The sequence below is a fragment of the Temnothorax curvispinosus genome, unplaced genomic scaffold (genome assembly GCF_003070985.1).
Source record: "Temnothorax curvispinosus isolate PA1 unplaced genomic scaffold, ASM307098v1 QBEX01009547.1, whole genome shotgun sequence".
Lineage (NCBI taxonomy): Eukaryota > Metazoa > Arthropoda > Insecta > Hymenoptera > Formicidae > Temnothorax > Temnothorax curvispinosus.
The window spans coordinates 884-12,682 of NW_020219327.1; the positions used below are offsets into that span (position 1 = coordinate 884).

Below are 11,799 nucleotides of genomic sequence, written 5' to 3' on the forward strand. Positions count from 1 at the left end.
AGTTAGCTTAACCGATGGTTAAAGTTAACAGAATTGACCAATAGAAATGAATCCACCCTACTTTTTATTGGTCAATCCTGCTAACTTTAACCGTCGGTTAAGCTAACTGTGGTTGGTGAAATTGGCCCTTAGGCTTCATCGTCTCACCGCACAGGACACTCGCGAGAAACACTCGCGGATAATAAACTACAATCGCGCGCGGACTAATTTCATTAAAAGTCTTTCTCGCGCGATACTGTACGGCACTCCCGTTTAGAAAAGTCCTTTAGTCCGATTACTTGAACGGCACTCCCGAAGCAAACGCGACGAACCGGCTGCGGTTCGTTCATTCAATTAAATCGGCGGACGAGGGTACGTTAGCTTCCCCGTCTTTGAATTTTTATCCAAGCAGAACAAGAGTTTTGCTTGGGTAAAATCCTCGTACTGGGTACTGGAGCCTTCCCACCTCGCCAAGGTCGTACCCGTGGGAAGGAAAAGTACTTTTCTCTGTAATATAAAAGCGGGTAACATGAATTTTTCATGCAAATTTGAAGGAGTCGCGACGCCGCGTGCTCCGCGTCGTTCCGCGTTCATCACCGCGTTACCGGCGTTACGTTGTTAATGGGCGACGTAATAATGGGCGACGAAATGTTCCGAGATGTTGGCAACTTGGCGCGATACTACGCAAGTCGAGCGGACGGTTAATAAAGACACGCACTTCGTCAATCAGAGATACGCTGTTGAAATTAAATATCGCACGCACAATACGTTACCAAACTCGTAAATCGAGATTATGAAGCATTCACGAACGGGCGATGTATCGCGGCGTTCCGTTATCACCGATCGAATCACCGGAATCACTTGACACGATCAATATCTCTCAGCCCTTTTTCCCTACGGAGAGAATCGGAGCTAAATCACACGACACGTCCGGCACGTCAGCGTTCTTCGCGAATCCAGACATGGCGGGAGGAGCGACTGTCACTCGCGAATATCACAGCGCGAAACTGCAAAGCAAGTCGTTCATACATACCTCCGCCTCGACGTCTCGAGTGAGCGCGTCGCGCGATACGTTCATTCCGATAAACACCTCATACACTCTAAATTGTTTTACACACACGGCACACGGCGCGCGGTACTCGATCGCGTAGCGCGTATTCCCGCGGCCCGCGAAACGAGGAAGCAGGAATGCCAATCACCGAAACGAGCGCGTTCCGAAAACAGCACGAAGCACGGTGACGTCGGTGACGAGCGCGCGCGAAGCACAAACACTTCCTACCGGTGCGAGATTCCTCGGAAGAATGATAACTGAGTCACTCACGCAGGTAACACTACTCCGAGCGTTGACGGAAACAAGTGACAAGTCCGCTCATCGCCAGAAACAACGTTGAAAACGCGCCGATCTTCGAGGTACGGAGCTTTCGAGTTCAACGGTCACGCCGCTAGTACGGACTGCGCAGGTGCCTACACTGCCTACTACATCACCGTCACCGTATCGATCCGCCGCGCCGGCGGCGCGGAGCGGCGCATGACGTCACGGCCTACGCGCGCGGCCGCGGCCGGTTCAAAAATACCGAAAACTTTCAACGAACAATAAAAGACAACGTATGCCGAATCTTTCGTTAACTTTCACAGGTTTAACTGGCTGTATTCTACGTTCTGCGTTCTGTCTCGGTGGTGTCTGGTCGACGTAGCTGTCTCTCGAAACGCGAGTGTTATATACATATATCGCGAACACGTAGTGATCATTAGCCTGGCGATTACGTAACTCCCTCATACTACGTTTACGCGAGCGTTACTTCTGTAGTAACTTACGATATATCATTCGTTTACGCGGAGTAACGTATCGTAAGTTACTACAAAATCCCGTTTACGCGACGGACGTATCGTAAGTTACTACAGAAGTAACGCTCGCATAAACGTAGTAACAGTCAGTACGTGAGGGATATCGAGGCGACGGTGGCTGTTTACGCGGAACAGATATTTTTGCGCGATTTATCTATATTTAAAAAATATAATATAAAATAAGGTAAAAAAAAATATAATATAAAATAAGGTAAAAATATCATCAACAGGTGCAATCAGATGCAACTCCCGGGCCGGCCGAGCGCGCGGCCGCCGCGGCCAGTATAATATCCCTTCCAGCTGGCTAGTTCAGACACGAACCATTAGCACGGACGCAAACCATGTGCGGTTACCGAGCGATACGACGTAGTTGAGTTGCACTTTCTCAGGCGGCGCGTCGGAAAATGCAACACAGCAACACACGAAAAAGACCGGGATGGCCTCTCTCAGGTTTCTCTCTGATATTCACAGAAACTTAATTCGTCCTACAAGCTTCGCCTCTTTATATTCTATTTTCCTTGTTTTGAGCAGTTTTGAGTTCCCCTCTTTGTACTCCACTTTCCATGCGGTGAGCTACATAACCTCTGCTGACTTATTTGTCAATATAATTGTCGTTGTTTTTCGTCTAGTGTTGAATTAAAGTATACAGGTGAAGGAACGAAAATAGCGTCGACGTACACAATGTCCATACTCGCGAGGCGAATACTCTCATCCAACTGTGACTATAATTTTACTCTATTTATACGCGAGAACAATGTCACTCCTACAGTGATGTATTTAGCAACATGTTTCCGTTTACAGTCTCGAGAGAGTGGCAATGTTTGCGACCTGTCATCTGTAATACCTCTCTACAACGATGTCAGCTATCGACTCAGACTCAACCGAGTACAGAGAAATCCGGTAAACTTCATAACATATATATGTTTATATCTATATATGTATCTAAATTTATCTCGAATACTTTATTCTTTATTTCTATACAATCTTTCATCCTTTACAATTACAGGAGATAAATGTTAATATCATTTTTATAACGCAATATTCCTCGTTACACCTAGATCTATCTGATGTCTCAGAAGGCTCAGAGGTCACGACGTTAGATCCGCTGACACATCCAGACTTCTTCCAAGTGCACAAGCTGTTCACCGTGAAGGATCTGTACGACGCGAGAGTGCACTTCGGCCACAAGGAGACCGCGTTGAACGAACACATGGAGACATTTGTATTCGGCTCCAGATTGGGACACCTGATAATCGATTTAGACCAAACCGCTGAATTGTTGAGACAGGCGTTGAACTTCACTGCCCATATCGCTTTCAGGGGCGGCATTATCCTGTTCATCTCGCGCAATCCTCAGGTCACGCATTTAGTGGACAAGACGGCTAAGGAATGTAAGGAATTTTCGCAGACGAGATTCTGGCGGCACGGGTTGTTCCCCAATTCGAGAAATCAGTTCAAGGCAACGACGCGATTGCCGGATCTGTGCATCTTTCTTAGTACTCTCGACACCGTCATGTCCGAGCACACGGCGGTGAGACACGCGGCGAAGATGTGCATACCCAGCGTCGGCATAGTCGACACTAACTGCAATCCGAATCTTATAACATATCCCGTGCCCGGAAACGACGATTCTCCGTCTGCCGTCAAGCTCTATTGTTCGTTATTCAAAGAAGCTATTCTGAGAGGGAAAAGGGCTAGAGAACGGCTGATGCAATATGAGGAATCGACGTAAATCTGATAAATAATTCGTGGCTAAGCAAATATGTATAAATGTACACGTAAAAAATATAGCAGATGAAATACACTCTTTTCTTTAATCGAAGAGCAGAACCGTGAGTAATAAAATGATAAAAAAAAAATCAATGTATAAGATCATGGAGAAATATTTAATGAGAAATGTATATACAAATCATATAAAAGTCTTTTCGCGTAACTTCATAGAAGTGAAGAACAGTTTAGTAATGCAAAACGTAATGCAAAAATAGTTATTATTGTCACTAGAATATCCACTGACGACAACGTGATTAATCCTTGGCAGCATTAGCATCTCGTAATTTCAGCAGGTATTTCGTACCTAAATTCTTTATCAACCTTTGTAAAAGAAAGCAACGCAATTAGAATAATGCGATAATATTAGGATTGAGCAAAAGATTCGTTTGTTTTCTTTTTTCGATTTTACTATCTCGTGTGTAAAGACCATTTTAGTCTGCAATTTCCAACAGAATCCAATTTTATAAATACTGATATGCATATACATTCAAATTCTTGTGTTTTCCATAAAACGAACAATTCTACCCCGAATTCTATCGCGGTTTATAGATTATCGGAGGTGAATCTGAGAGTTCTATAAGAAAGAAAGAATAAACGAATCTTTTGGTTTATTTAATCTATATAGAGCTTTACGTTATGTAAAAGACATATACCATTTCGTGAAATAAGGGAAACAATAAGACATGTATGTGATTCGTAACGTGGACGCCGTGGAGATCCATACTTCGTCCAGTTTATTCGCAATCGCGACGCCCATTAAAGTTGCACAACGTTCCGCGCTGACTTTGCTTTTAGATGTATCCGTCTTTACTCCATATTTCTTAAAAATCATAATCGTACGGTCAGCAATTAGCATACACGTGTATGTATCATATATACGTGGTCTGTTCAAAAATTTTCCGAACTTTTATAATAGCGCGTCAACGCGATGACACACCGATGTGCGATAAGCGATGTTGCCTGGCAGCGACATTGGCAAGTAATCTCTCCCGCTTACCGCGTTTTTCTATTGTGATTATAGTTATCATGCTGCATCGCTTTGTTTACGAGTTTGTTGCGTGTATTCTGCGATTTTCAAGACTAATTATGAGTTTCATAAGCAGCAGTAGTATTATCTTGAAGTGCTGAAGCGTTGACGAGAAAATTTTTGAACAGACCACAATTATTTAATGTCAATTATTTATTTGGAACAAACTTTCATTGAAATAGTTTTAGAAAGATGTGAGACGAAGTTTTACTTCAACTTTCTGTACAATTATTACAGTTACGTCAGTAACAATTTTCATGTCTCACATCATATATTCCGTAGCGATTTACAAACAAGGATTTTTACGATACGTACCTCGCCAAATTTCTCCGTAAAACTCTCGGGCAGAAACTCGGTCTGCACTGGACCCGGACAAACCATTGTTACGTGGATATGCTTATCGGGGTATTCCATAAACATCGGTTTGAAATAGCCCTGTTTAAAAAAAGTACATAAAATATAGTATTCCTGACACATATGCGACAGCAAGTTTCGCGAAGTTGCAAATTGTTATATTCAACAAATACGAAATTATACAATTTGAAGATGCTTACATGTAAGGCATGTTTAGTGCCGCAGTAGGTCGCTGACATCGGAACCGGTAAAATTCCGGCCAAACTCGAGGTATTAATAATATGACCCCCGCCTATTTTTAGAAAGTGTTTGACTGCTAATCTACTTAAGGACACGACGGAGAATACATTCAGGTTGAACATTTCTTTATCGACCGCTATCTCAATGTTTTCCCATCTCGCTCTTTGACTACGGCCGGCATTGTTGACGAGTATATCCAACTGAAACGTAGAAAGACACGTGACAAGGCCATAATAATTAATAATAGAGGTGATAAATATATATACAGAGGCACGCAATGAAAAGCATTCAATAGGCTTTCTACAGACTATGGCCCGTATTCTCAGTTCACTTTTATCGATAAGAAAATACGAGCCTATATGTAGGTATATTGATTTTTATCGGCGCAAAAAAAAATGTGGGATACTTATAGAATACCTTTCCAAATTTGTTAATCACATGCTGGAACGCTTTCTCGTGCGAGTCCAAGTCGAGTATGTCCATAGGATAGACTTCCACATCGTCGTCGGTCAAGCACTTGTTCTCTGAAGAGGAATTTATTATTTATCAAGAAAAATCAATAATGAATGTAAATCGTATTCTATAAGATTATTCTTCGATTTGACTTAAATTATTAGGGGAGAATGTCGCTCGCAACAATAGCAAGTTAATTCCACACATTTCGGATCGTCGAAGGATATTTTGCGTCAATTAAAATAATCGACAAGGATCGTTATAAGGTTATAACGCGAAGAATCTTTTATAGAAAGTTTACGAAAAATATCGATTATACCTTTCAAACATGTTTTCTTCACCCTTTCTAATTCAGTGGCTCTCCGAGCGGACAGGATTAATTTGCAGCCCGCTTTGGCCAGGACGTAAGCCAGATTTTCTCCGATACCCGCAGACGCACCCGTTATCCATACTGTTTTGCCTTTCAATGAAGCTGAAAGTATATGCAACGTAAGCGAAATTGTTCGATTTGTTTATTATTTATTCACTCGATAAATTCGGTCGGTTTATAATTTGCGATAGATTTCGAAAGAACGTTCTACATATATAATGAAAAATATACAATAAATACAAATTGTATAATAATACAAATAACATGAATTATATAATCTTTATTATATTAATTATATAATTTGATATTTAATACACATTTTTCATTATAGTTAGAATTATTGAATAAATAATGATATAAGGATTCTCTTTAGCTTAGTGACGCGCGAAAATTTATTAGTAAGCAAACAAAACTAACGTCCGACTATGTTATCTTCGCAGTTGTTTGCATTTTGATAATTCTTTTTTTAAGTAGAGATAACATTGTTGGATATTAGTTTCATGTTTAATTACGTATTGATAAACTTTCATGCATTACTGAAGAGAATTCTCATAGCATTATTTATTTAAAACTATATATATTCTATTAGAGATACTCTTTAAGTTATACTGATAAATGTACTACATATTTTATTAAAGATAAATAGAATTTCGTATTATTGTTTTACTTGACTGACGAAAAGTTGGTCAAAGTTCTTCGTTATTCTTTAAGTGTGTGCAAAAGTAGATATACTTACATATGGGTTTGCCGTACTTTTCCTTAAAAGCAAGCAATATATCGCAGTCCAATAAGGAGGGTAGAATGAGATAGACGGAATAGTAGACTATAAATAGCAGGCTGATGATTACGAATAAATCCATACTTAATTATTCTTATCTAAGCGAAATATTTCTGCAAACAGAAAGGCATTATCGGAAATTGTTATTACAAATGCATTTGCATAATTTTTTATCAGTCACATTTATTTTTTTCGGTTTCCTGAATTTTTACGCGTATAAAAGGCAAAGAGCCTTGTTGTGAATGTCAAAGAGCTAAAATTTGCATTGAAACCAATAATTATACAATTCACTGTGTTATTATTCTAGAGAAACAGTTAATGATAACTGGAATAACGAGATAATTAGCTAGCAATAATATTTTTTATTTTTCTCTGCCTCGATATTTTTTAAGGTCACAAAAGTTAAAATAAATTGTTTTTAATTGAAAGAAAACATTACTGCGATATGCTTGCAACATTCTCTTTCTCTCTCCCTTTTTTAGATTCATCGAATCTTTTGAAAATCAAAAGCAGAACTCGAAGACATGTCGATGTTTCTTTCTCTTTATTCCTAAACGAAAGTTTCAGTCTTTGGACTACTTTGGAGCGCTGCGTGAAGGAATGCTTTCTTTCACTGTTTTCGCTCTCCTTTGTTTTTCTTTCGTCAACGTCAGCACTCGCAGAAAGCACTATCTAAAATATGTACATAAATATCGCCGAGAAACGTTTCGTATATAATTTCGATAAAATTAACAATGAATTTTATGCAACACGTGCATGGAAAGTGCCCCATTACGCACGCTACGCGTGCATGATAGACCACTTTCCAGGCACTTGCAACATAAAATAGGGAGTGTAAGCCGTGTGTAAAGATGAAAATTCCCGGATGCGGTTACCGCACTTCGGCTCGTGCGTAAACTCCGCACCCAGGAATTTTCATCTTACCTCACTTGTTACACAAATAACTAAACCATAACCGATAATTTTGCATATGTAACACGCTCAAGATAAAAAATCAATTGGATATGCGTGACGTAACATTAATTTCCATCTACAAGCACGCATACACGTGTACAGATAAATCGCATTTTAATAGATGAATAAATAACAGATAAAATCATCATCAATCATCATGTCACGCCCGAAGGAAAGATGGTTTTTTAAAGAGATACTTGAACTACGTTCCAACATTCACTAATGCCAGTACTGAAAATCTGTGTAATTTACGTACGTATAACGGAACTATATAGATTTTCAGTATACTGGCAGTGACAAGCAGTGAACGTCGGGACGCAACCTTGGTCAGTCGGCCCTTTAGTGACTTGTTAGTGGCACTTTGTCACGGTAGAGACGGAAATTCAACGTACCAAGGACAAAGAAGAGAAGTATATGCGCTTGATACGAGGCGATATGTGCGTGCGCCAGAAAAAAAGGGGGCGAAAACACAAGGGTACAACGGAAAACAATACGGAGTAACGCCGTTTACACGTGTGTCACGCTCCTCCGGCTCCTCTACACTCCTCCAACTCGCCCGAAGAACTCCAAACTCTAAAGAGGGAGACCACGTTTGCGGCGTTTGCCGGAAGTGGAAAGAAACTGCATCGGGAGGGGGGTCGTTCCGGTCGATGTATAGGGAGGGGAAGGGGGGAGGGAGAGGGGGAGGGGAGGATAATAATGCGCAAACTCGAACGTATTACGAGAGAGGCCGATTCGCGGTTCTATCATATAATTCACTATATACGTTCACACGGCTGCTTATAATTAACAATAAGTTTAATAATTACTGTATATTATCCGTTCCAAAATTTTTCTTCTTTTGATTATAATGATTATTTAAATATGGACTTATACTTTGATACTCTGAACATTTGAATTAATTTTATATTGATTTTGTATATTGATTTTGAAGTAATTTTATATTAATTTTATATTGATTAAATTTGATATTTATATACTAAAAGAATTGTTTAAGTATCAAAAAGGCTCATACCTAAATGATCATTATGATAAAAAAAAAAGAAAAAATTTGGATTATAGTATACGGTATACAGGCCTGGAAACTTTAGTGGTGGGGGTGACCCGCTTAATGAAGTCATATTTTATGTAGTTGACATTATCACTATCACTATTTGGAGCGCTGGAGATTAAAGATTTTTTAAATAACGCAAATACATATTGAACATATTGACATATAACATGACATATGACATATGTCATATATGTTATATAACATATAACATATTGACATATTGAATGTAACGAACGCACAAAGTCCTAGATAGTGATTCAATTGATAATGATATTCCATGATAAACAAATGTAATTATAATTTAAACATAATTATAATTGTAAACATAAACAATCACTCTGTGAATAAAAAAACGGAAGTGGAATTTTAAAAAGTAATCATGTCTTTTATTAATTTACATTTATTACCTTTGTATTTATCTCAATATGAGAAATAAACATTATTTTCTATATGTACAACGGGAGATGATTAATTATTTTATTTGATCTTACGAATATCGCGGGGACCGTGTCACGGGGTGATATACTATTTTACAAACTACAATGCGTAATAATTAAATAACACATTATCTGACTTTTCGTACAATAATTGTAAAAAATAATCAGAATTGAACTAAAAACGGTAAGACTGCAAGCCGGATCTCTTGCTACCACTCATCCACATTTGAACTTATTTAAAACGTTGCAATGATTGAGCCAACTTATTTATAAAACTCGCTGCTTTTTGCATATACTATTTTCCATCTTACATTTATTATAAAAATATTGTTTTGATTAAGGTCCCCGCGATGAAAAATATAAGGAACAAGGAACAGATATTAGCGATTAAGACTAAAGAATCAAGAAAATTAGATGCAGGATGAAAAATACAGGCAACAGAAATAGGGAATAACACAGCTTAGGCAATAGATTTTTAACCTATTGGAAGCCGTGCGTATTAATGCTACACCAGCTTTATTCCTGATTTTTTATTTTTAATTACTAATATCTGTTCTTCGTTCTTTATATTTTTCATTGTGCGGGAGCCTTTACGGTGAAACGTGAAACGGATTATAGTGACAACGCGAATGCGTGATAAATAATAATCCTTACAACGCAGCGACGGGCGCGGTCACATGACAAATCTATAAAAATATCCGTCATTAAGCGAGTCACCCCCACCACCAAAAAACGGACGAGTTTCCAGACCTGTATTCACGACCGTGGTATATAGTTATTAAACCGGTTTATAAGCCGCCGTGATGTAGTTAATGATTCTGTCTATCGATATAAGTAGATTTTTTTTAGAATTTCTTAGATTTTATAAATCACTTATTAAACAACAATTATATAAATTTGTTTTATTAAAAAATTCACGAAATCTCACACACGCACACACACATACACACACAGAGTAAAAAGTAAAAAGACAGGAATCATTTTTACTTCTGTTATGTCCACTTTCAACTTTTATATATATATATTTTTTCAGATATCCCATAAACAACAACTCGATCGTTTTACTCTTAAGTACCAATTGTAGTCTAAAAATTTTGATTAGGATCCGAGTTACAAAGATTTAAAACAGAAAAACGCGTAGGAGGCTTCCTAGGACTTTAAATGCAGTTAAGCTCAAAATACTTCCAAGAAAAGAATTAAGAGACTTTTAACGGAAACTTCAATGTTTGAGGAAGCTTTAGCCCGCCTTAGACGATTTGTAACTTGCCCGTTGCAAAGGCTAGAATTCAATCTAATTGTAATTTTATGCGCTGCGTATTTTAATGCACGATGTGTATTTTATTATATTGTATAGTTCCTTAAAGACCGCTTACTAACTCTATAGTGTTATTTCTTTTCAAAAATTGAATTGAAAAGTCCTGAGAGTCATGTTTCTCTATAATGCTTAATGAAGCAGCAATTATTGAGTAAAATCAATCCAATCAGCATTTTTAGCCGAGCCGTCATCAGTGATTTGCGCGCCTGGTATATAGTATACGTGAGCGCACACTACTATACGGCCGCGCGGCTCACGTTCGGCTAAAAGTGCTGATTGGATTGATTTTACTCAATATAATTACTTCTTAATGTTTCATTAAGCATTATAGAGAAAATTGACTCTCAGGACTTTTCGACTCAATTTTTGATAAGAAATAACGCTACAGAGTTAGTGGGTACGTGGTCTTTAAGAAACACCGTGTATGTCAGTATTTTTATTATATAATTAAATTATATACTTAATTATATAATAAATTATATACTTATTATAAATACTTATTATAAATTGTGTACAAAGTATACTCGTATATGTGTATATAAAACATTTATTATATATATTGTATTTTATATATGTGTGTAGTGTGTATGTGTATGTATATTTTATACATATATTTTGTCATTTTTTCTTTAATTTTTGTTTGCACGATAAAATTGTGTACGATTTTATTCTAAATTTTGATACGAATTGAATTATCAATCTGGAGTGAGCTTTAGATAAGCGAATCGATCTACAATGATTAACGTCAATGGAGATAATTTTGGCAATTGTTTAATACTCACCATAGTCGTAGATATAAGACCGGGAACCAGCGACAAAAAACATGTGTGATCGGCACCACGACGAAACTTTTTGGGACGATAGCCGGTGTCATGTGGAACACGAAAACGCAAGTATGGCGGCCTGGAGGTGTCGCTTTTGCGCAGCGTAATTTTTTGAATGTGTTACAAAAACTGTGCTTTTGGGGAATGGGCACCAATCTGATTCTTGTTTTATATTGTTTATTTGTGAGCAAAAGTACGCGGGCCGTATGCACCATATCGATGCCGCGTCGCAAACAGTCCGCCATACTGATGAGAACGTATCGTTTTTTTTAATGCAATGTTGAATTTCGCACACCAAGCTAATTTTTTGTGGAGAGCTAGATTTTAATTGTTTATCAACGAATATGAACATGCCATACCGTTTCGGCGTCTCTGAGTACTCGCCATACTGACGCAAAG

General features: G+C 38.1%; 2 protein-coding genes and 1 long non-coding RNA gene across 5 annotated transcripts; 2 read left to right on the forward strand and 1 right to left on the reverse strand.

Moving 5' to 3' along the window:
- Positions 1-1,090: 1,090 nt before the first annotated feature.
- LOC112459132 lies at positions 1,091-2,106 on the forward strand. Its single transcript, XR_003041272.1, has 3 exons — positions 1,091-1,439; positions 1,615-1,743; positions 2,055-2,106. It is a non-coding gene; the product is annotated as an uncharacterized LOC112459132 (long non-coding RNA).
- Positions 2,107-2,257: 151 nt separating this feature from the next.
- On the forward strand, positions 2,258-3,628 carry LOC112459131 (28S ribosomal protein S2, mitochondrial). The gene is made up of 3 exons (XM_025023100.1): positions 2,258-2,542; positions 2,626-2,724; positions 2,883-3,628. The coding sequence occupies exons 1-3, from the start codon at positions 2,506-2,508 to the stop codon at positions 3,554-3,556; spliced, it is 810 nt and encodes a 269-aa protein (XP_024878868.1). The 5' UTR covers positions 2,258-2,505; the 3' UTR covers positions 3,557-3,628.
- A 63-nt stretch (positions 3,629-3,691) lies between these two features.
- On the reverse strand, positions 3,692-8,367 carry LOC112459130 (dehydrogenase/reductase SDR family member 7). Of its 3 annotated transcripts, XM_025023098.1 has the most exons (9): positions 8,163-8,366; positions 7,256-7,488; positions 6,775-6,929; positions 5,988-6,140; positions 5,633-5,739; positions 5,176-5,415; positions 4,937-5,056; positions 4,248-4,414; positions 3,692-3,915 (listed from the first exon to the last, which is right to left on the reverse strand). In XM_025023098.1, the coding sequence occupies exons 3-9, from the start codon at positions 6,896-6,898 to the stop codon at positions 3,849-3,851; spliced, it is 978 nt and encodes a 325-aa protein (XP_024878866.1). In that variant the 5' UTR covers positions 6,899-6,929; positions 7,256-7,488; positions 8,163-8,366; the 3' UTR covers positions 3,692-3,848. The 3 variants fall into 3 exon arrangements, with proteins under 3 accessions (XP_024878866.1, XP_024878867.1, XP_024878865.1); XM_025023099.1 differs by lacking the exon at positions 7,256-7,488 and having other exon boundaries at positions 8,282-8,367; XM_025023097.1 differs by lacking the exon at positions 7,256-7,488 and having other exon boundaries at positions 8,163-8,365.
- Positions 8,368-11,799: the final 3,432 nt, after the last annotated feature.